The sequence below is a fragment of the Trachypithecus francoisi genome, unplaced genomic scaffold (genome assembly GCF_009764315.1).
Source record: "Trachypithecus francoisi isolate TF-2019V2 unplaced genomic scaffold, Tfra_2.0 Lachesis_group13, whole genome shotgun sequence".
Lineage (NCBI taxonomy): Eukaryota > Metazoa > Chordata > Mammalia > Primates > Cercopithecidae > Trachypithecus > Trachypithecus francoisi.
Window position 1 is genome coordinate 39773568 of NW_022681458.1, and position 24959 is coordinate 39798526.

Sequence of the window (24959 nt, forward strand, 5' to 3'; positions counted from 1 at the left end):
AAAGTGAAAGTTATCTTTAAAAAAAAAAAAAACCTAACCAAACAAAACGATGCAAATTAAGTAGTTTGTAGTGATATTTATGTGAGGTCGGATTTGATTTTAAGATTCTTCAAGAAAAAGTTTTTCCAAATTTGATTTACACAGTTGTGGGATGAAGGGTAAGCAATCGGAGAAAATGTGAGAATTGCCTATATTAATACACATCCACACACCCAGGCCCGCACAGACTGGAGTAGTAAACGCATTTGTCCCAAACCCAGCAGCGCTTGGCAGGGCAGAGGCGGGCGGGGACCTGGCTCACGGGGAGGCGGCCTCGCCAGGCGCCACGAAGCCCCGGCGTCCCGCAGGCTGCAGCGTCGCGGGGAGCTGGGCTCTGGCCGCCGAAGGTTGCGCCGGGGAAGCCCCGCGGGGAGAGCACCATGAGGGCTGACTCGGGGGCTCGGCTGGAGGAGGGCAACCTGGTGAGCGGCGAGGGGCGCGTCGGCCTCGAGAGGTGGCGGGTAAAGAGCTATACTTGGCGGAGTGGGGGGGTGTGTGCGTGGGGGGGGGCGCCAACGAGCTGGGGATCACCAAGGGAGAGCCTTGCTCATGGGGGATCACTAAGGGAGAGCCTTGCTCATGGGGTGCGCGCGTCCGCCCCTCCAGCATTCACAGGAGTGGGACGGAGACCCTGGCGAGGCCGGGACCGAACTCCCGGAGTAGGGGAAGAGAGGCCTGGCATGAAGTTTGCAGGGACCTGAGCCCGCGTTGCCACGACGACGCCTCACTTCTGAGGCCCCGCGCCCGGCGGGTGCTGGGGCTTCCAGCCAGGCCTCTCATAGACTCCTCTTCCGAGAGGGCAGTAGCTGCCTAGAAGAGATCGTTGTTTGCTTGCGGAGTCCTTTAACCAAGGTCTTCCCTCACGCCCCGCTTCTCGCAAACAAATCACCGCGACCACTTAGGAAACCACGGGAAAGCTGCGATTGCAGCGCCACGGTCGCCGGATCTCTGCTCCTGGGCACATTACCCCAACTCAGAGGCCCCTTTTTTGGCAGGGCTAGTCTCGACTGGCCAATCCGGGTCCCTGCGCGCCTCTCACCCGAGCATACCCACTGGGCGCTGCGCGCCGGGTACTAGCCCGGCGGCGCTGCCCGATGACGCATTGCGCCTGCGCGTGCGACAGAGCCGGGAGGGGTGGGGCGCCCTGTGTTTGGGGGCCGGAGGCCGCCGAGGCCGGCTAAACACAGAATGGGAAAGAATCCTGTGGTAAGCGAGCCTTAGCTACTTTTAGTTGTTAGGATTTTTGTCTTGAGTTGAGCCGTCCTACTTTTGAGGAGTAGAGGTTGGGTCTCTGGGTGGGTGGAACGTCATTTTTGCGGGACTTTTGAAATCAGTTACGTGAACTGAGTCCTTGGATCGATCGCGCGCACTTCGTAGCATCTGTAGAACAATAGCGCGTTCCCGTGATTGTCATTCTTTTCCAGTTGTAATTTTGACTACTGGATGGTATTACGGGAGCTTGCCTCGTCCTAATCTTGTAGTACTTGCATTAATCTACTGTTCGAACGAATGGATTGCTAAATGGGACAAACTACAAGAATGTCTAAAATTTAACCCTTTTGAATAAATGTCTTATGCAGGCAGCATGAGATACTTGGAACATTAAATTGGCTTCTAGGCATTTCTGTTAGTATCTGATTCTGAAAATACTTCTGAACTGTAATGCTCTCTGAACTACAAACACTTTTCTTATTCATATAAATGAGCGTTTAGAAGGCTTCCCCCCACCATTCTTTCTGCCCTAAAACGCATTCTTCCCAGTATATTCAAGTGGCCTTTTAAAAATTTGTGTTAGTATGTGGTTTAAAACCTCCATTGGTTTCGCATTGAATTAAAACAAAATCCAAACTCCTTCCCTTGGTCTGCAAGGCCCTAACTAAATCTGGTTCCTGCCTACCTCCTTGGTAATTGTGCGGGGCAGCCTTGCTGTCCTTTTACCTGAAATATTCCAGGCCCAATTTAACCCAAAAATCTTTGCATTTGTTCCTGTTGCTCCTTTCTCATTCAGGCCTCAGCTCAAATATCTCAGAAAGTTTCCCTAACAAACGTAGCACTCAGTCTCCTTCATTCATTACGTTTTGTGTGTTTGTGTTTGTGTGTGTGTATATATACACAAGATATGTATACAAGATATATGTCTTAAATATAGCATATATATGTTACACATGCTGCATATAATATACAGTATATATTATATATATTTAACATTGTTCTAATAACCACTAGATTGTAAGTTCCATAAAAGCAGAGTTCTCTCCGTTTTGTTCATTAGTGTACTCCTAATGCTTAGAAAAGGGCCTGGCCTAGAGATAGAAAGGAATGTAGGAAGGAAATAATTTTATATGAAATTTAGAATGGGAGAACAAATTTTAAATTGCCCATGTTTCTCGTCAGTACCTCACAGGTTTCACTGATGAACAAGATTATCAAGAGATTTGAAGATCCTGGTCCGATCCATTATATTTTTCTGTCATGTCTGAACAACAGACTCTTGAAAGAAGTGGTTTCGCCGGGTAGTGGCTCACTCTTGTAATCCCACCACTTTGGGAGGCCAAGGTGGGTGGATTACTTGAGGTCAGGAGTTCAAAACCAGCCTGGCCAACATGGCAAAACCCATCTCTACTAAAAAAACAAAACTTAGCCGGGCATGGTGGTGGGTGCCTGTAATCCCAGCTACTTGGGAGGCTGAGGCAGGAAAATTGCTTGAACCCAGGAGATGGAGGTTGCAGTGAGCCAAGATCGTGCCATTGCATTCTAGCCTGGGCCACAGAGCAATACTCCATCTCAAAAAAAAAAAAAAAAAAAGAAAAGAATAGCTTTATGGTGTTTGGAATACATGAAGTAAAGATGCTCTAGGCTTTTACTTACAAGCAAATTTCTTTTTTTCCCCCCACAGCGTCCTCCACGAACCCTTCCACCTGTGCCAAGGTAAAAATAATTTACAGAAATTTCATTATTGAGCTTTAAAAATGGAAAATGAAGACAATGGAAAAATTAACTAGTATCATTGCAAAATTACAATGATTCTGGAAACTCTTCTGAAAAATTTAGGGATTTTCTGAAATTTTAAAGGTGAAAAATCCTTGAATTATAAGAATAGCAGTTATAATTGAATGTTATATTTAAAAGCCTGAATATCAACATGGTAGGATAATGGATCCATTCCCTTTCTAACTGTTTTAGTATCTTTTTTTAAAATCAGAATTCTGATCTTTCGTTTGTGAGAATAGTTTCCTCAGAGTTTAAGCTGATTTTAATCAGTGACAAGTAAGAGTTCTTAATCTGCTTAATCCACTTTATTAATAGACAGTAGGGAATATGTATATGTAGGTTCAGAAAATATTGACATTATTTTATTAGTAGTGTTATTAAACAGCTTATTAATTATAAACAGTAAACTAGCCTATAAACTAGCTATTACATGAAAGCTAATTTTATTTTAAATTTGTAATGATTTAAGTCAATTTTCACTGTGAATATTAACAGGTTTCTAATTAATTGTTCCTTTTTTTGTCTTTGTCCTGCTGGTTAAATTTGTTTGGTGTTACATGACGTGTTAGTCAAGGTGAGTTAGTTTAATGTGAATATAAAATTTTCTAAATATAGTATTTGGTGTTCAAAAATTAGTTTGATTCCTTGGTTTGTTTCTCTTAAAACCGAATCTGAATGGTGTAATTTGTAATTCTACGATATGTTTTTGTCAAATAATCTCCCATGACTACCATTTAAAAATTGTTATTAATATATAGCACTGGATGACCTTGCCATTATAAAAGCACTTCATCCCTGAATGGGGTCACTGAGCACACGACTGTTGGCTAGTTTGTAGCTCTATAACGAGGACTGCGCCTTCCTTTGTCTCATTTAGTCAGGGTAGACAAGGTTATACTATACTAAAAACCCCCAAATCTCAGTGACTTAGTATCACACAGGGTTATTTCTAATTAATACCAACTCCGCTATGGCAAAAACTGGGGACAATTGCCTTTCACTTTTACTATTGGTATAGCAATGTAGGCTACTTCTTTTTTTTTTTTTTTTTGAGACAGTGTCTTGCTCTGTTGCCCAGGCTGGAGTGCAGTGGTGCAATCTCGGCTCACTGCAATCTCTGCCTCCTGGGTTCAAGTAATTCTTCTGCCTCAGCCTCCTGAGTAGTTGGCATTACAGGCGTGTGCCACCATGCCTGGCTACTTTTTGTATTTTTAGTAGAGACAGTGTTTTGCCATGTTGGCCAGGCTGGTGTCGAACTCCTGAGCTGAAATGATCTGCCCGTCTTGGCCTCCCAAAGTGCTGGGATTACAGGTGTGAGCCACTGTGCCTGGCTTGCAATCTAGGCTACTTCTATGCTGTGGTCTCACCATCTTAACATGAGGCTTCCTCAGTCACCACAACAAGGGAAGAGAAGCTGAAAGATTACTCACTGGCTCTTTCAACGTTTGGCTCTGAAATGACACAGATCACCTGCTCACAGCCTATAGGCCAGAACCAGTCATAGACCACACCTATGTGCAAGGGGACTGGGAAATGTAGGGGATCAGATGAATATTTGTTGAACCCACTTTCTGTGTCATGGTTTCTAACATTACTGACTCGCAGTGTGCTACTGGTACCACAGTGTGGGCGCTCTCTGGTCTTCTCAGTTTCTTGCCTTCTTCCCCTAATCTATAAAAGTTTGCTGGGCCCAGGGAGGAGAGGGAAAATTCTTCCCTGCTAAAAGTTCTCTTCTGATTGTTCTCTGCACTGAATTTTAGACAGCCTTTTCTGTTGACGTTTTCCCCTGCTTTATAGATGATATTCCACTTAGTCGTCCTAAGAAAAAGAAGCCCAGAACAAAAAACACACCAGGTAAGATGTTATTCTTTGTTGTGTGGGATCACAAGTTTTCCCAGGACCTCAGGTATGGTAAACATCACAGATCAGGGAGAAGTAAGGCCCCAGCAGCCCAGAATCACCACTTCGTTGAGGATAGAATTAAGGCCAGTTTGAAGCAGTGGAATTCCTAGTGGTGGTGAGGTGCAGGGCAGTGGGCAGCCTGAGGAGTATCTGGATGCATTCATGGAATAGAAGGTGGTGCCATCTAAGCTCCTACTTCCATGATGTTCCTGAACTCTTTAAGGTCTTTTATCCCTAGACAACATACATGGTTTTAAGCTATGATTGATTCCAGACCCTTGAACAAGATACTGAATTTAGAAACACAGAGTTCTTAAATCTCGCTTCAGTCAAAATATCTCTATATTAGAGCATGAGTCTGAAAGCATGGCCACATCATCATTTAAATAGTAAAGCTTCAGTCATGAGCAGAACTCGTTTTTGTCCTAGTCATCCACTAATAATCCTGGAAGTTGCATCTGTAACTCTAAACTCAGCACATCTAGAATCCATCATTGCCTTTAAGAATAAATAATTTTTTACGTCTCATAATTTTCTGCTAATGGAACCTGCCATTTTCCCAGCACTCGGGCTTGAAACCTCAAGGTTATCTTTACCTGATCCTTTAACTTCACTTTTTACTTGTGACCTCTCACACTCCTAAAAGGTTTCTGTGGTTACTCCTCCTTTTTTAAAACAAACAACAACAACAAGAAAAACATAAAAGGAATCATACATACTGTCTTTGTTTCTTAATACATAGAGTTCTATGTATTCTTAAACAGTGACTTCATTGTATTATATGATAAGAATGTACCATAATCACCGGTCTGTTATTTATTTAGGTTATTTCCAATTTTTCACTCCAACAGTGTTGCAGTTCTGCATAAAATAGTGGCTGGTAGGGAAGAAGTACTTCTGTAGGATGGATTGCTAGCAGTGGAATTGCTAGGTGCAGGATGTGTGTGTTGTTGGTATGATTGACTGCTAAATTACCTTAAGGAAGCTTTAGTTGTTATCTTGCTACCTGTAGAGTCTGAGAGTGTCTCATTCTCTAAATCCTTAACATTGGACAATATCAATCATTAAAATTTTTTTGTTAATGGGCAAAAAGTAGCTTATTTTAGTTTGCATTTCTCTAAATACTAGTGAAGTTAAACATCTTTTCATTTGTTTATTGATACATTTCTATTTCTTTCTTTTTTCTTTTTTTTTTTTGAGATGGAGTGTTGCTCTGTTGCCCTGGCTGGAGTGCAATGGTGTGAATCTTGGCTACCTGCAGCCTCCGCCTCCTGGGTTCAAGTGATTCTCCTACCTCAGCCTCCCTGAGTTGCTGGGACTACAAGCGCATGCCACTACATCTGGCTAATTTTTGTATTTTCAGTAGAGATGGAGTTTTGCCATGTTGGTCAGGCTGATCTTGAACTGCTGACCTCAGGCAATCCGCCCACTTTGGCCTCCCAAAGTGCTGGGATTCCAGGCATGAGCCACTGCGCCCGGTGCATTTCTATTTCTTCTTTTGTGAAGCAGACAAGCAAGGAAGGAAATGCAGTCAGGTAAAATCCAAATCTGCCAAAATGTGTTGAAATTCTTTTAAAAGATTTCATGAGGGAAGAGGTTGAAGTGAATGACCAGATGAAGAGATTGATAAATTATCTGCTAACTCCAATTATCCATGATGACTTTATCATTCTTTAACTTATTAATGAAGGACTTTACTATATAGAGGCTGATGAAAATTCTTAAGGCAAGAGGCAAGTAAGAGAATTCTCTGTCAGTTTTTATTATGTTTTCCACCTTTTTCAAAGTTCTAAACGTTCTGAAGCAATTTCTTCTCCTCCTGTCTTTTGCTCTTCTTTTTAGCCCCCTCTTTTTTTCTTCCTCAGCCTTTCTTATTCCTTCATTTATTTCTTTTCCTAACTTAAATCCCAAAGTTACAGGTGAAGAGGAAGGAAAGATTTCAGGGACAATTAGTTCTGAAAGAGATGGGGTTATTCTATAGGAAACATTCTAGTTACCTTTTCCTCCATCTTTTTAAAATTCAGTGATCTTTGCTCAAGTAATCTCATTTTTTTCTACTCTGTTTTTCTGTAGCAAGTGCTTCTTTGGAAGGCCTTGCTCAGACTGCTGGTCGAAGGCCCTCTGAGGGCAGTGAGCCATCAACTAAAGAACTCAAAGAGCACCCAGAGGCTCCTGTTCAAAGAAGACAGAAAAAGACAAGGCTACCTCTTGGTACGTGAAGAAACCAAAGTTAGGTTGTGATAGCAGTTGTGATTTTGGTGACATGATAAAAACCTCTCTGCTCTCATTTTTCCCCCCATCAATATCCCACAGGTGGGTTCTTGCTTTTATGTTTAAAAATTTACCACTAGAATAACTCCAATGGCTTCAGCCAAGAATACTTTATAGGTCTCTTTTGATCATATATGTATAGTCTATGAGAGGAGGGCGACAAATGCAGGACTAAACAGAAAGTTCAGATCTCAGTGCATAGAAAAACCTAGTAAATGATGAAATGGACATTTCAGATTAGTGGGGAAATGATAGATTCTGTACTAACAATAATATAATGAAACAACAACTAACATTTGTTCAGTCTTTCTATGTCCCAGGCAGTTCACAAGGTAAACAAAATACTATACCACTTTTTGGCCTGTCAAATTGGCAATGCTTTTTTCTAGTTATAAAATCCAATATTGATGGGAAATGGGTGAACTCATGCTTTTTGCTCATAGGGGCATAGATACAGCCTGTCGGATTTCTGGGAATAGTAGTAAATTCAATAGCTGCAGTAATTAAAGAATGTTAACTGCAACATTATTTATAAGAGTAGAAATTGGTAATGACCCAAATATTTAACGGTGTGATACTGGCTAAATAAATCATACTTTATCCATAAATAGGAACCAGGTACCCATTAAAAGGATTGTTAGGGTGACACGGATAATCATCAGTTGTGTATTATTAAATCAAAAAACAAAGGTTATAAAATAGTATGTATTGGAGGATCCCATTTTTGTAAAATATAGTATGTTAATTTCTTAGGGTTGCCATAAAAAATTACCATAAACTGAGCGACTTAAAACAACAGTTTATTTTTTCATAGTTCTTAGGTGAGAAGTCCAAAATCAAGTTGTCTACAGGACTATGCTCCCTCTGAAGTCTCTAGGAAAGAGTCCTTCCTTGTTTCTTCTAGCCTCTTTTTTTTGTTTTTTGAGATGGAGTTTCACTCTTGCAGCCCAAATGGGAGTGCAATGGTGCGATCTCAGCTCACTGCAACTTCTGCCTCCCGGGTTCAAGCAATTCTCTTGCCTCAGCCTCCCGAGTAGCTGGGATTACAGGCACCTGCCATGATGCTCAGCTAATTTCATATTTTTTAGTAGAGACAGGGTTTCATCATTTTGGCCAGGCTGGTTTTGAACTCCTGACCTCAGGTGATCCGCCTACCTTGACCTCCCAAAGTGCTGGGATTACAGGCATGAGTCACCGTGCCCGGCTGTTTCTTCTAGCTTCTTATGGTTGTTGATGGTCCTTGGCATTCTTTGACTTGTGGCGGCATAATGCCAATCTCTGCCTCCATCTTCACATTTTTCCTTGTGTGTCTGTGCTCACATTTCCCTCTTCTTGTAAGGATATCAGTCGTTGGATTTAGGGCCCATTCTAATCTAGCATGACCTCATCTTAACTTGATTACATCTGCAAAGACTCTATTTCCAAATAAGGTTACACTCACAGGGATTATGAGTTAGGACTTGAACATATCTTTTTTTGGAGCACAGTTCAACCCAGAACGTAAATATGTACATACATCTATATATTAAAAAGAATAGAAGAATATAGCAGTGTTACAGTGGTAGAAGTTTAGAAGGAGGAAGTATGATTTTTAAAATTTTCTTCTTTCATTTATATTTTACTAATTTTTAATATTTTGAGTGTTATGACTTTTATAATAATTAGAAAAAGGACAAAGGGTTGTATTGAAGTAAAACTCAGGGAAGGAACAAAGATGGGGAGATTAGTGCTCTCCTATTAACATCAGCCCTTATTCATAATTTATTATAAATTAATTTTCCTAATTACTTGTCCTTCTAGAAAATGGCGTGTCTTGATTGGATGGAAGAATTATAGGAGTAGAAGGGCAGGAACTAGAAAAGTCAGGAGAATGGAACATAATTTTGGAAGGCAAGTTGAAGTGGGATACCACAGTGCCCGGGGGCACTGAGGATCTATGAGGAGAAGGAAGGGGCAGATGATGGCAGAAGAAGGAAAAGAGACAGAAATGGTGCTCAGACTAGTTGTAACAACTCTACAATTTATTTCATTAGTGGCAGTAAATGTAGTTTAATTAAAACTCCCCTTTAGTAAGTTAGTTAGGATACAAGTTTAAAAATCAAGATGGATACCAATACCTAGTTTTATAATTTGTGAAAAGTATGTTTACAGAAATGACCTTTTTTAGAAAATTCAGGACCAACTAAGTTTTGGATCAAAAAGGACCTGTCATTGCCATTCCAAAGTACACCAAGCCTGGCAGGTCAGCTTTCTAAATTTCTGGATTTAAAAATTGTGTTTTTGTTTATTTTGTTCAGGATGACCAATGGTAGGCTCTACTGCTTGCATTATATTTCCAATCCAGGCTGTAAGTATTTTATTACAATAGAATTGTAAGGTCTTGTAAGGTCTTGAATGTATTCCAGAGAGCTAGTATTTCCAGATAGGAAGAGTAGCTAGTGGATTAGAAGAACACTTCACTGACTCATTTAAACTTCATACCTACCCTGTGTACAGGAAAGAGTTAATATAGCAGACCTGAGACTGCTATCCTTGGAAAGGCCTGCTGATAAGATTGGCCCTTAGCTGGCATCTGGGAACTTAGATGATAAACAGCTCCCTACACTGATAGAAAACTTTCCCTAAATTATAAGGGATTTGTGCATACAAATCACTGCATTTGTGCATACAAAGTGATTTTTGCTGAACATCTGCTTCCCTTCTGGGCATCCAGAATTTTGGTATGTGCTAAGCTTATGTGACTAGCCCCTAACCTTGGGTACTGTCTCTGATGAGCTTCCCTTGTAGAATATGTGTCACATGTGTTGTCACAACTCATTACTGCAGAGATTAGTGCATCCTATTTGACTCCACTGATAGAGGACTCTTGGAAGCTTGTACTTGGTTTCCTCTGGACTTAGTCCATGTGCTTTTTCCTTTTGCTGATTTTGCTTTATATTCATTTGCTGTAGTATACCATAATTGTGAGTGTGATGATTTCCAAGTCCTGTGAGGCCTTCTAGAAAGTCAGCGAACCTGGAGATAATCTTGGGAATCTTCAACACAGCCTGGGTGTTGGGTTACTTAATTTTTTTTCATATTGTTTGGCATTACAATTTCAATTTTTACATTAGGAGTTTAGAAGTATAACATTTTTTAAAAATTAAAAATTTGTAAGATAGTGAACATATTTTTGCCCAATTAAAATTCTTGAAGTTCTTTTCTCTTACACAAGTCTTGTACATTACTTTTCTTTTTCTGTTTTAGTTATTTGAAAAGTTAAATTTATTTTGTTTTCAGAATTGGAGACTTCCTCCACTCAAAATAAGGCATCTAGTTCATCTTTATTACGAAATGAAAATGGTATTGATGCGGAGCCAGCTGAGGAGGCAGTTATTCAAAAACCTCGGAGGAAGACAAAGTAAGAATTTATTTATGTTTCTGACTATTCTCCAGGATTACCCTGATGCTTTGTTTGGAGTTCCCAAACAGTAGCTTCTCATTAAGTCTTACTACATACTTGTATTTGTGTACCTCTAGGGTATGTATTATTACAAAAAATCAGTTAAACCAATCTAATGATAAATTTTAGAAAAGTAAACCACTGAGAAAATTTTAAAAATTAAGATTGTAGCGGCTGGGCGCGGTGGCTCAAGCCTGTAATCCCAGCACTTTGGGAGGCCGAGACGGGCGGATCACGAGGTCAGGAGATCGAGACCATCCTGGCTAACATGGTGAAACCCCGTCTCTACTAAAAATACAAAAAACTAGCCGGGCGAGGTGGCGGGCGCCTGTAGTCCCAGCTACTCGGGAGGCTGAGGCAGGAGAATGGCGTGAACCCGGGAGGCGGAGCTTGCAGTGAGCCGAGATTGCGCCACTGCACTCCAGTCTGGGCGACAGAGCGAGACTCCGCCTCAAAAAAAAAAAAAAATTAAGATTGTACTTAAATAAAAAAACTTAAGAGCCGTCTCTTAAAAAGAAGAACACAAATAGAATATATAAGTAGCAAAATTAAACATTAAGGATATTTAAAAATTAAAGATAATGAAATAGGCTATTATGATTTATTTTCTTATGTTAACAGAATTCAAATTAAGATTATTTCAGCAATAAGTAAAACTGTGTTTTAGCATTAAGATAAAATGGGTAAAGTATACTTTAAAGAAATAACACTGGAAGGCATATATATAGCACTATTGTTTGTATTTGAAAATGAACCTACAAATAGTGATCAATGTCTGTGTTAGTCCGTTCTCACAATACTAATAAACACATACCTGAGACTGGGTAATTTATAAAGGAAAGAAGTTTAATTGGCTCACAGTTCAGCATGACTGGGGGCGGGGCTCAGGAAACTTACAATCATGGTGGAAGGTGAAGCAAACATGCCCTTCTTCACAGGGCAGCAGGAAGGAGAAGAATTAGAGCTGAGTGAAGGGGGAAGCCCCTTACAAAATGATCAGATCTCCTGAGAACTCACTATCACCAGAACAGTCCCTTGACAGGTGGGGCTTATTACAATTCAACATGAAATTTTGGGTGGGGACATAGCTAAATCATATCAGTGTCTACAGGGAATCACACAATTTTAAATTTGGAAAGAAGCTTACAGATTAGTTCAGTCACTTCAATTTTCAAATGAGAAAACTGAAGCCCTCAGAAATGTAAGTGACTTTCTGCACATAATAGTTAATAACAGATTTATTTGAGTAAAAATCAAATTTCTTAACTCCAAGTCCAGGGCTCTTTCCATTATATTTATAGCTAGTTCTGTATGTAAGTCTGTGAGTATTCAATAATCATCCATTTTTCATACATACTTCCTTATTACAGGAAAACCCAGCCAGCAGAATTGCAGTATGCCAATGAGCTAGGAGTAGAAGATGAAGACATCACTGATGAGCAAACTACTCTGGAACAGCAGTCTGTATTCACTGCACCTACTGGCATTAGCCAGCCTGTAGGCAAAGTATTTGTGGAAAAAAGCCGTAAGTAGATGCCTTGTTTTAGAATATGAACTCTTAAAAATTGTACAAGGATATCCTTTATACTTCTGGAAATCTGAATTAAGGAATTAAGCAAAACTATGTACAACAATTTATACACAAAACTAGTCATCATGCTTTGATTCATGAGAGTGAAAAACTGGAAACAACCTAAATGTGAAATAGGAGAGGAATGATTTCAGTAAGTTGTGGTGTATCTATATAATAATATTCTTCACCATTAAATATCATGTTTAGGGAGAATTTTTCATTTTATGGAAAGATTCTGATAAAAGAGCATATACACGTGTACACACACAGTTTGATCTATACATAGGACAAAAGACTTGAAGGAAATGGGCTCAAATATTAATGCTGATTGTTTCTGGATTTATGGGGTTATGGGTAATGTAAAGATATTCCCCACCCCTGCCTGATTCTTTATTCTTTCTTGTACTTTACCAGCTTCCTGCAATTGGTAGTAGTTGTGGTGGGACAGATAATGATATAAATTCTACAACTGAAAATAAGAGAGAAAATACATGATGATACTACCATATTAAATAAGAAATACAACATTATAGCTGTATATTCTTTTGGAAAATAGTGCTGACATTGTATAATGTATACTGGCTATGAGACTAGATTTGCAGTGTATTTTAGCTCAGGCTGCTATAACAAAATACCACGGACTGAGTGGCTTAAACCACAGACATTTATTTCTCACCGTTCCTAAAACTAGGACGTCCAAGACAAGGTTCCAGCAGATTAGGTTACTGGAGAAGGCCCCTTCCTGGCTTGCCAGTGGCTGCCACTGTGTCGTCATGTGGCAGAGAGAGTTCTGGTATGTCTTCCTCTTCTTAAAAAGACACTAATCTCATCATGGGAGCTTCATCCTCATGACTTCATCGAAATCTAATTACCTCCCAGTGACCTCACACTCACTGGGGGGTTAGGGCTTCAACATATGAATTTTTGGGGGACACATTCAGTCTATAACACAGTGTTTAAGAAAAACCTACTCAAAGCATGATCATGACTATATACTACCATGGATATGTTAAGGATATGCTGCCTAAAGAACTCATCTGAAACATAAAGGTTAGTCCTTAAAATTTACAATGTAGATTTTGTATACATTGTTTTAGAACTCTACTTCATAAGATCCCATCTAAAGGATCTTGCAGTTCTTGGCCAATACAGAAACCTGTGGTCTCTGGCTGACTTACCCAGTGTCTCACAGTTGGTTGTGGTGGAACTGGGACTTGAACTGTGGTTTTATGACTTCTAGTCATGTGGTTTTATTCATCTACTATGTGGCCATTTAATTTACTCCAGTTCTTTTTCAAGCAGTATCACTTAATCCTCATTTTTATTCTTGTTTCACTTAGCATAGAAATTTCCCTGCTAGAGTAACTGGCCATAACTGGCCATAAAAGGCACCAGTGGTTCTACTGGTTCTACTGTCTGCCCGGAAGTTGTCTTTTCTTTTTTTTTTTAATTTTTGAGACGGAGTCTCGCTCTGTCGCCCAGGCTGGAGTGCAGTGGCCAGATCTCAGCTCACTGCCAGCTCCACCTCCCGGGTTTACGCCATTCTCCTGCCTCAGCCTCCCGAGTAGCTGGAATTACAGGCGCCCGCCACCTCGCCCGGCTAGTTTTTTGTATTTTTTAGTAGAGACGGGGTTTCACCGTGTTCACCAGGATGGTCTCGATCTCCTGACCTCGTGATCCGCCCGTCTCGGCCTCCCAAAGTGCTGGGATTACAGGCTTGAGCCACCGCCCCCGGCCTAAGTTGTCTTTTCTTAGGGAAAATTGTCACACCCCTGTCTTTCATCCTCCAAAACACCTGCGAACTGGGTTTGGTGAGGATAATTGAAATGGAACCTTTCCTGCTTCCTGAGGTCTATTTGTGGATTACTAGATATACAGGAAGGAGCCTCTGAATCAACAGTAAAAAGGCTAAAGCCCTACTCATACAATATTGCAGTGCTGACTCTTGAACTGATGTTCTTCACAGGAATGTTCTAAAGAGAAATTTATGAAGCAGCCCGTTTCTTTCCTGTCATCCCAGAAAGCCATGCTACACATCCTGATGTCTTTTTCTAAGAAATTTAAAGTAGTTTTCAAATATTGACTTACCTTGGTAGCATAGGCATATAAACTTTAATACTTCTAAAGTCTCTAAATTAGAATTTTGTAGACTAGGTCATGTTAAAGGTTTCTAGACTTTATTCTGGTTGAAAGTTCATTATTTTTTATTAAATATAATTGATTTCTGAAATTGTTACTTCACTTTGGATTGAGAAGAAAATACACTGACATCGCTTATTTTTCTTCAAGATGAAAAATTATGTTTAAGGAACCCAAAGTAAAGATCTTTCTGAAATAGGTGCTGAGTCAAGGAGAATTTTCAGATAGAACAGCAGTATTTCAGTCTTAGTTTTCAGCTTCCTGAATGTGGAATTTAAAAAAAAAAAAAAAAAAAAAAAAAGGCTACCAGGGTTCTCTCTCCCTAGTTGTTAGTAATTACATTATGTGTTCTTAGGGAGATTCCAGGCCGCTGACCGTTCAGAGTTGATAAAGACCACAGAAAACATAGATGTGTCAATGGACATGAAGCCTTCCTGGACCACCAGAGATGTGGCACTTACAGTACACCGGGCTTTCAGGTGGCTGCTTTTGTTGGACTTTTCTTAAAACAAATGTTAACTGAGTTCCGTAATTAAAGAAAAAAATAGCCTATTGGTTGTTCAATATTGTTAACGAAATGACCACTTAAAATGGTAGGTAGGTGTATTTTTTAAACATCCTATTGGAATTGAATGATCTACCTATCAGTGTAACTAAAAAGAAAGAGCTTGCTTTTACTTGTCATGAAATGTTGAATTTTATTCTTGTATATGAAGAGATTTTAAACATGTTTTAGCTTTTTACTTTAGTAATTCATGTATAATAATCAAACCCTTTACCATTCAGGATGATTGGTCTCTTTTCTCATGGATTCTTGGCCGGCTGTGCTGTGTGGAATATTGTTGTGATATATGTTCTAGCAGGGGATCAGCTATCCAACCTCTCAAACCTTCTGCAACAATACAAGACCCTAGTGTATCCATTCCAGAGTCTTCTGTACTTGCTTTTGGCTCTGAGTACAATTTCAGCTTTTGACAGGTAATGCCTGTGACTCCAGATCTGTCTAACTTTTTCAGAAGGAAATGCTGAGCAAAATGTGTCACTGACCATGACAGTTTTCAAAATAGAATTATAGAGTATCAATATTACTTCAAAAAGTTTTAAGGCCAGTCTACTTCTGTTCTTTTTTGAGGGGATGAGACTGTTGTAAACAAAATATTCCCGAAAGACTTCACCCATTCCAGCATCAAATCATAAGTCCAAAATTTCATCCAAATGTAGTCAACTCAGAAATTCCTAAATGTCATCTAAATCAGGTATAGGTGAGACTCAGAGCATTTGTATTTGTCTCCCAGCACTGCTGTAACAAAGTACCACACATTGGCTGGCTGAAAACGGCACATTTATTCTCTCGCGGGTCTGGAGGCGAGCAGTCTGCAGTCAGGATGTGGCCAGGGTTGAATCCTTTTTCGAGGGCTCTGAGGGAGAGTCTGTTTCATGCCCTTCCCCTCACTTCCAGTGATTGCTGACAATCCTTGGCATTCCTTGACTGTAGATGCATCATTCCAATATTTGCTCTATCGTCACGCAGTGCTTTACCCCTGTGTATCTCTGTATCTGTGTCTCTTCTAATAAGGACACCAGTCATACTGGATTAGGGTTCATCCTAATAACCTTATCTTAACTTCATTACATCTGCAAAGACCCTGCTTCCAAATAAGGTCACATTCATAAGTACGCCAGGTTAGTTCAACATATCTTTTTGGGAACACAATTTAACCCGTTTTAAAAAAACCCCCACCTAATTAGAGCCTAATGATATGGGCAATAGAAAGAGGTAGAAACTAATGAAATTTTGTTTATCAACTTTAATTTTCTTTAGAACGTCTTAACCCCAAAGGAATGTTGTCCAAAGTAGTCTAGTTAGATGTTTTATATGGCCTTTGTAAATAAGATAATTTTGTCATGTGTGTTATGTATACACTGTAGCTACTTAAAACCTAGTAATAGTATATGTGGTAGCATTAGAGAAGGAAAAAACTATTGTCAAGAAAGTAAAGTTTTGTTAAAAAGGTTACGACTGCACTGTGACAAGAAGCTTTTATATTTTCTAGGATTGACTTTGCTAAAATATCAGTAGCAATCCGAAATTTTTTGGCCCTGGATCCTACAACTTTAGCGTCTTTCTGTGAGTAAACAGTTTAACTTGATAACTGTGTAATACTTGAGTTATACCATAATTTTGAACCAGGAAAAATGTAATTTTTTTTTAAAGTTGTATTACTGCTCCTTATAAACATTACCTATAGATGGTCAGTGAATTTGTAATTAGAAACATAATAGGCATAATGTTGATAGAATTATTTTTCAATAGAGGTTCATCTAAATAACTTTGAAAAGCTTAATTTATTGTACTATATTACTTACTTTTTAACTTTTGTATTTTCTACCTGACATTAACCAGATTCAGCTGGTACGGCCTTTTAATAACAAACACTATTTTATATCTTTCTGATTATTTGGAATGCATTTTGTTCTAAGTTTTGAGAATATTAATAAAACTAATTTTAGGACCTTGAGCAATTCATTTAACTTTTAAAAAGATCTAGGTTCTTGTCAGTTCTAATGATGAAACAGTGAACGTCTCAAAAGATCCTTCTGCACCTGTTCTCAAAAACGTATATAAGGATATCTGGCCTATTGAAATATATTTATTTGGTAAAATAAATTTCTTTTATATCATCAGTCACCAAAGTACAGATTATTTTCAATATTAATCTCAATATTAATTCAAAATAAACCAGGTTGTTAAAAATTATTAGTAATTTCATTTGTCTTTTTCTCAGTGTACTTTACTGCTCTTATACTATCTCTGAGTCAGCAAATGACAAGTGACAGAATCCACCTTTACACACCTTCTTCTGTTAATGGTAGCCTCTGGTAAGAATTCACAATGACATTAGCAATTGTTAATGGCAATAACAGCAATTTTTCTTATCCTTCCATTCTTTTTCATCTACAAATAATGAAGGCTGTTTTTGTTTCCAAATCTATGGCAAGAAAATACTTATTCCTTTGGTTAATGGGTAACTATTGTTATAATCACCTGCATTTTTAAAGAAATATCTCCTTTTAAGAATCTGTTTTAGATCTTCAAGTTATAGTTTTTTCTTTGTTGCTGTTGTTGTTGTTTTTTTTAAGATGGAGTCTCGCTTTGTCACCCAGGCTGGAGTGCAATGGCATTATCTCGGCTCACTGCAACCACCACCTCCTGGGTTCAAGCGATTCTGCAGCCTTAGCCTCCCGAGTAGCTGGGATTACAGGCACCCGCCTGGCTAATTTTTGTATTTTTGTAGAAATGGGGTTTCACCGTGTTGGCCACGCTGGTCTTGAACTTCTTATCTCAGGTGATCCACTTGCCTTGGCCTCCCAGAGTGTTGGGATTATAGGTGTGAGCCACTGCACCCAGCCAAGTTATAGTTTTAAAATAAGTCATCATATGATGGACAGAAGGAGCCCTGCATTCTTACCCACTATCAGGGAGTTTCATACCCCAGAACAGTGATAGGAGTGAGTAGCTGGGATAGATTCAGAAAACCAAGCAGTGCTAGAAAGAGCAGAATAGGGAGAGCCAACATCTGCAGATCAGTGGCCAGCCATGAAGCTGACAGGATGGCTGAGATTCTAGTTCATAAAACTCAGAGAAGCAGTCTTTTTTTTTTTTCCCCAAATGCTGAATGTGGCATCCAAAAGTAATCTTTTCTGAGAGAGTGGCTAAGGACATTAGGTAAAGAGAAAGCAAATATACTTTATTGATGAGTAATGTCATGGTAGTTGGAAGGAAAACTTTTAGAAAATTTTCTTGGGAATACTAGCTTTGCATTTATATGAATGTATAGAGCAGATCTGTTTAGAGTTTAACCTTTGAACCCTTGTTCTCATTATATATGTGGTATATTTTACAGGGAAATTATATTTTCTTTCATGCTTTACTTGTTATTTCTCTAGGAGATGACTGCTGTTTTTTCTTGAAGTTCCTAAAATAGATATATTTGTATATATGAACCAAACTGAAGGTATTTCTAATGAGTATTTCTACATTTTTAGGGAAGCGGGAATTGAGGAACAGATTCTCCAGCCATGGATTGTGGTGAATCTCGTGGTGGCTCTTCTGGTTGGATTATCTTGGCTATTTTTGTCTTACAGGCCAGGCATGGATCTTAGTGAAGGTATTAAAGAAAAAAATAGTATAAGAATATCCTGAAATCTTCTGTAATGGTTTTATAAACCTCCTTTTAATACGTATAGCTTATAATATTCCAATCACAAAGACACATTTAAATTAAAATAATACAAGCAGAGAGAAAATAAAGTGGTGTAACAGAATGCCAAGAGAAGCAGAGAGGAGTGCCTAGGAGGGCTGGAGTCTGGAACTACTTAGTGAGGGCCTTCTGTGGCCCTTGTGCATATTCAGGAGGCATTTCTTCTCTTGGAACCCTTCAAGTAATTTAGAAAAAGTCTTTGCTCTTTACTTCTCTTAGTTTCCTGCTAATGAAAGTATCTCTTAATTTTGAAATAAATCATGCTTCATCTACATAGCTTTTCTGTCAGACACATACTCAAGTTAATTATTCTTACCTCCTCTATTTGGTACAAATTCTTAACTCTTCATTGTCTAACACAGTGTTTAGTACTCTTACTTTTAACATGCTCAGTGTGCAGTGATTCACTCATCTCTAGTTCCCAGACCCCTTCTGGAACACCTGAAGAAGAATCATCATATTAGCAAACTGCTAAACTTTTATGCTGCTTGAGAAACTGTTTAGTATTTGTACTGTAAATTGTGTTTCCTTGGGCAGTGTTCAACAGTTTCACCCTTGAACATCTTTTATGGATATTTTCTCGACCTTGGTTATTATTTTATTTTTGATTTGATCAACTATTTACAAGCCATCTGCCTCAGAAGCCTTAGCATGGAGAATTTTGCCAACATCTATGCTAAGTAATAGTTCAAATGTAGAAAATGTCAGCTAATAACTTTCTACATTGTGGTTGGCATCAAAACTGCATCTGGATTTTGCAGTCTTCAGTCTAAATCACAAAGTGTGTGTTACTTAGTAAGTATTTCCAGAATCCTGTTCTTTTAAGGCCATATTAGTCATACAACATGTAGATTTAAAAAGTAGGTATAAAATGAGTGATAATACCTGGCTTATTGGGTTGTTTTGATGAAATGGGATGACCCATTTAAACTATCCTGGCACATATCTCTTGTTAGTTCCAGGTCCTTCCTCTGTATCTGTCTCCTATATTTTAGATGATTCCATCACTGTAGAATTAGACCTTTTAGCTGTTTAATGATCTTTGATTATCTAAGTGACTTAAATTTCCAGGTAGGATTTTGTATATTGTCTCTATTATGTTTTACTTTTAAGGGGTTCATAATTTAAAATTAAATATTTTAAAATATAAAACTTGTACATTTGTTATCAGCTTACCTTTGAAATCAGATTTCACTGTCAAGAAATCTGTTGAGGGCTTTCTCTGTCAATTTTTAAAAGACTATAAATAAGCTATACAACTCTGTTGGAGGCACTGGGAAACAATTTTATGATCTGTTCATTTTCTTCTCCAGAGTTAATGTTCTCCTCAGAGGTGGAAGAATATCCTGATAAAGATAAAGAAATCAAAGCCTCTTCATAATACCAGCTCACCTTTGGAGGAATAATGACTCAGTATTTGTCCCACTTGTGTTTTTAAATGTATTTTTATAAGATGTATACATGTGTATTTGTAATAGATTGTTTTGATTATATAATACTGAAACATCTCTCAATATTATGAAAAATGTTAAAATTGTACTTGTTATTTATGTCCAAATATTTGTATAGCATTATCATCTTAATGACAAAGGGAATAATGAACTAGAAACCAGCAAGTGAAAGTGTTTATTTCCTGTTTTCTCAAAACAGTTGTATTTATAACTATTATCTTAAAAAGCACTGGTTTAGAAAAAGCCATAACTTAAATAGTGTTATAAAATATATATCAGTTTTAAACATAAATTTAGTGAATATGGTAGAAGGGAAAAAATGCCTTCATTTTTGACCTCCCCTTACTGAATAAATTGAAATATGAAATTTATCTTTTCTGAAACTGGCTTAGTGATTGAGTATCATGTAATAATTATAATTTAGCTTTAAAGATGCTTTACATCATGGCCAATAAAAAGGGAATGTATCTTCTGTTTGAAAAATTTTATAATGTAAAATTTTTACCTAGAAGTAACTAAAAAGTTGCTTCTTACTATATTCTGTACTACTGGTTCTCATATCTGGTTGTACATCAGGATCATAGAGGGAGCTTTAAAAAAATCTATGTAGCAAAAGAGGCTGAGCAGGGCAAGGCTCGGGAATAAAGGAGAGACCTGTGAGCTTGTGGGCTCCCAGCTGACATCTGCAATACCCTTTCCTCTGTCTCTTTTTTTTGAGTGACAAGAAATAGGAGTAGAAATTCACCATCTCTGTTCTCCAGCTCTTTGTCAGACAGGTTTCTGGCTTTTCCCACTCTTGAGATAGGGTCCTGCACTGGAAAAGATCTCTTCAGAACTATATCCAGTGGTACCTCAGCTGTTGTGTGTGAGACCCTAGAGCTCAAGATGAGGAGAAGACTAGCTATGGAAAAAAATGTTTCAAAGGCTGTTAAGCACATCAATAAGACTATTGGGCCTGCCCTGATTAGCAAGCAACTGAATGTTACAGAACAGAAGAGGATTGACGAATTGATAATAGAGATGGTTGACCCTGAGAATAGGTCTAAATTTGGTGTGAACTTCATACTAGGAATCTCTTTTGCTGTTTGTAAGGCTGGAGCTGCCAAAAAGGGATTCTCCCTGCTGTCACAGAATTGTCAATTTGCTGGCAATTCTGAAGGCATCCTGCCAGTTCCAGCTTTCACTGTGACCAACAATGGTTTTCATTCTGGCAGTAAGCTGGCAGTATAAGAAGTATAAGAGTTCATAATCTTCCTCGTCAGCAAACTTCAGGAAAGCCATGCTCATTAGAGCCAAGGCTTAGCACACTTGTGCAGTGTCGTCAAGGAGAAATGTGAGAAAGCTGCTGCCAATGTGGGGGATTGTGGTAGGCTGTATAATGTCTCCTAAAGATGTCCATGTCCTAATCCCTGGAACTTGTGAATATACTACTTTACATGGCCAAAGGGATTTGCAGATATGATTAAGGTTGTGAACCTTAAAATGGGGACATTGTCCTGTATTATCCAGAAGGGTCCAGTGTAATCTTATGAGTCCTTAAAAGCAGATAAGAAAGCCTTTTATGTCTGTGGTCAAAGAGGTCATTGCTGGCTTTGAAGATGGAAGAGGGCGCCATGAGCCAAGGAGAGTGATGACCTCGCAGCTGAGTATGGCTGTTGGCCAACAATGAGCAAGGAAATGGATTTCAGTCACATAACTGCCAGGAACCGAATTCTGTGAGTATCCCAAATAAGCAAGAAACAAATCCTCCCCTAGAGCCAAGAAAGGAATGCAGCTCTGTGGATATCTTGGTTTTGGCCTGGTGCTGCCCATGTCAGACTTTTGACATACAGAGCTGTAAGATAGCAAGTGTATGTTGACTAAGCTGCTAAATTGGTGGTGATTGGTTATGGCAGCTATAGAAAGCTAATATAACAATAGAAAGCTATATGTAGCAATAGAAAGCTATATATCTTAGAGAATAAAGAAGGCTAGAGCTGCTGTGGAATGCACTTGGAAAAGCTGGCTACATTGATAATTTGTAACTGGCATGGGCATAGTTGCCTTGAATCCTTCCAGGTCTGGGACCTACAACTTAGACTTCAGATCTCCTAATGACCCAGGAGGCACATAAACCTGAGCAGCTGGTAGCCCTGTATAAGTCCTTCGTCAGGGAAAACTCAAATGTTTTCCCTGACGAAGGACTTGTACTGAGAACTCAATGTTTTCCCTGATGTTTCTGGTGTCTCTCAAAGATTGTTTGACCGTGATGACTGGAAAGTTTGGAAGAAGTTCACTGCTAATGCATGTCTCCAGGAAGTAGGGAATGATCTCACAGTGACACTTGAGGCACATTGCTAAGGCTGTCGATGATAATTCATGTAAACTTTCTCCAGCTTACAGTGGACTAGGTTGACATGCAAATTGATCCAGTCCAATTGGTAGGGCATCATGGTTTCTCATTACTCACTGACTTAAAATACTTTTATTGCCAATCTGGTGAGGCACTGCCCTGGGTAGATAGCACAGGGGCACCTTGCTGACCAAAGCCCTTGGCCAGGTACAAAAAGCTCAGTTTCTAAAACTCTGTCATTTCAATAATGTTATAAATTGAATCATACAGTATGTAATTTTATGGGATTGACTTTCTGTTCATCTCTTTTTTTCTGAGTCATCTCAGCTGTTGTGTGTATCAATAGTTCATTTCCTTTTACTGTTTTGTTTGGTTAAACTCATTGACTTATTGAAGGATATCTGGGCTCATTCCAGTCTGAATAATGCTGCTGTGAACATTCCTGTACAAGTTTTTGTGTGAACATTAAGTTTTCATTTCTCTGAGATAAATGCCCAGGAGTGAAATTGATGGGTTGTATGTAGTTACATATTTAGTTTTTAAAGAAATTGCCAAGCTGTTTTCCAGAGTTGGTGGTACCAACTAATTTCCCATGACAATTTTGTGAAGAGTCCAAGCTAGTTTTGCTTTAGAGTGTCTCACCTACATTTTTGAATTGTCTGACATTTTCCTAATGACATCACGTAATTTGTTCCTCAGTCTCCTAAATTTCCTGTAGACTGGAGGTTAGGTCAAGCAGTTTGATTAGATTTTTTAAAAAAATAAGATAAGTTCATCTGTGATGCTGTTTACTTTATGTTGCATAACATGAACCCTAGGAACAGAGTGAGCTGCTGGACAGCAAGTTTCATTGGGTGCAGTAATTAACACACCACATAGTATAAATCTGAAATAATGACAAACGTGTTAAGGGCCTTGGGATATTGGGCCATGTACTCTGAGGAGCACAAGGTGAGTTGCAGGTTCCTGCCCCTAAAGAACTCTGTCTTTTGAGATTAGCAACTAATAGTGTGAGCCCACTAACAGGATGTGAAAGTTGTCAAAATCAAGTTGTAGTCATTGTGTTAAAAATCCTAACAAATAGAGCTAGGGAAGGCCATGAAAGGAGGATTTTCATGCACGGATGCCTGATAATGAGGACTATCATAAAAGACTGCACAAAACCACACCTTGCACAAAGGCCATCACAACCTGACACACAAAAAATACTTCTATGAGGACATTTGCCCAGCAACTGCCTGTCCAATGTCCAAAAGGCAACATCCTTGTTATTGATCCTTGTAGCCAAGGACTCAAAACAATCATTTTTGCTTTAAAAACCATTGTCTTCCTTTACCTCCCTGAATATGCACATAGTTTACTGTGGCACTTGTATTCTCATTGTAATGCCATTCCTGAATAAACATAATTTTCTTTCAGAGAGTCTGCCTCTCTGTTATTTAGGCTGACAAGGATATGCCAAGAAGTAGCTTGGATACAGCAGTTAACTCTGCCTTTAGGGTATGTGTGTATGGGGATATAAGAGTTAACTAAAAGCTGACCTTTGAGCTGGTCCTTGAATAAAAGAATAGATTCCAAAAATAAGAGGAATAAATAATGATCCTAAGCTAGGAGAGTACATTTTGTAGACCTTTGGTTTCCATATTAAGAAATTGAGATTTCTGTGTACAATAAAAAAGTTCTGGAATTATCTGGTTTTGTTCTGTTTGTATTTATTTAAATTTTTGATTTAACTTTTATTTTAGGTTCAAGGGTACATGTCCAGGTTTGTTACATAGGTACATTTTGTGTCATGGGGGTGTACAGATTATTTCATCACCCAGGTAATAAGCCTAGTACCCCAAAGGTAGTTTCTGATCCTCTCCCTCCTTCCATCCTTCACCGTCAAGTAGACCCCGGTGTCTGTTGCTCCCCTCTTTGTGTCCATGTGTTCTCTTTGTTTAGCTCGCATTTTTAAGTGAGAACATGTGGTATTTAGTTTTCTGTTTCTGTATTAGTCTGCTTAGGATAATGGTCTTCAGCTCCATCCGTTGCTGCAAAGGACTAATACGGGGGCAGTGAAAGGGACGGATGACAGCAGGTTGGCAGACCCATGAGTAAATCATTACAATTGGTCTCGTGTGTGAGATGTCCCAAACTAGGTGCCATAAAGGGAAAGGTAAGATTCAGATATTTAGGGTCAGAATTTTAAAATGTATCTGAATTTTTAAGATTTTGTGGATATGATATTGCTGCATCAAATGAATTTGGAACGTACTAGAGGTTTAAGAGGGAAGATGAATATTAACGTGTTATGTGTCTGTGGAACAATTGGGTAAAAGTGTCAAAGTAGACTGTTGGATATTTAACATCTGGAGCTCAGGGGACAGTGTAGAGGAAGTAATGACTGATACTGTAAATCTTCCAGAAAGAAATGGTGCAGGGAGAAAAGGACTCGTGAGGGCTAAAGGGCAGACAAGACAGTGAACTAAAGTGGTTGGGCCCCGTGAAGTGCCTTGCTCTACACCAGCGTGCTCTGACTTCTTTCTAAAGGAGACTGAAATAGCCTGGCAAGTGC

At 38.9% G+C, this 24959-nt stretch overlaps 1 protein-coding gene across 5 annotated transcripts; it reads left to right on the top strand.

The window, feature by feature from the left end:
* The first annotated feature begins 246 nt into the window (after window positions 1–246).
* Window positions 247–24094, top strand: TMEM237 (transmembrane protein 237). 5 transcript variants are annotated; one of them, XM_033230695.1, is made up of 14 exons: window positions 249–461; window positions 2936–2967; window positions 3600–3604; window positions 4828–4884; window positions 7006–7143; window positions 10483–10603; window positions 12016–12170; window positions 12910–13011; window positions 14713–14836; window positions 15144–15335; window positions 16412–16485; window positions 17144–17237; window positions 18405–18526; window positions 19933–24094. In XM_033230695.1, exons 1-14 carry the CDS (start codon window positions 420–422, stop codon window positions 19998–20000), a joined length of 1326 nt encoding a protein of 441 aa, XP_033086586.1. In that variant the 5' UTR covers window positions 249–419; the 3' UTR covers window positions 20001–24094. The 5 variants fall into 5 exon arrangements, 4 of the variants coding, with proteins under 4 accessions (XP_033086586.1, XP_033086588.1, XP_033086587.1 ...); XM_033230696.1 differs by lacking the exon at window positions 249–461 and adding an exon at window positions 1131–1245; XR_004441624.1 differs by lacking the exon at window positions 17144–17237 and having other exon boundaries at window positions 247–461.
* The last annotated feature ends 865 nt before the right edge of the window (window positions 24095–24959 follow it).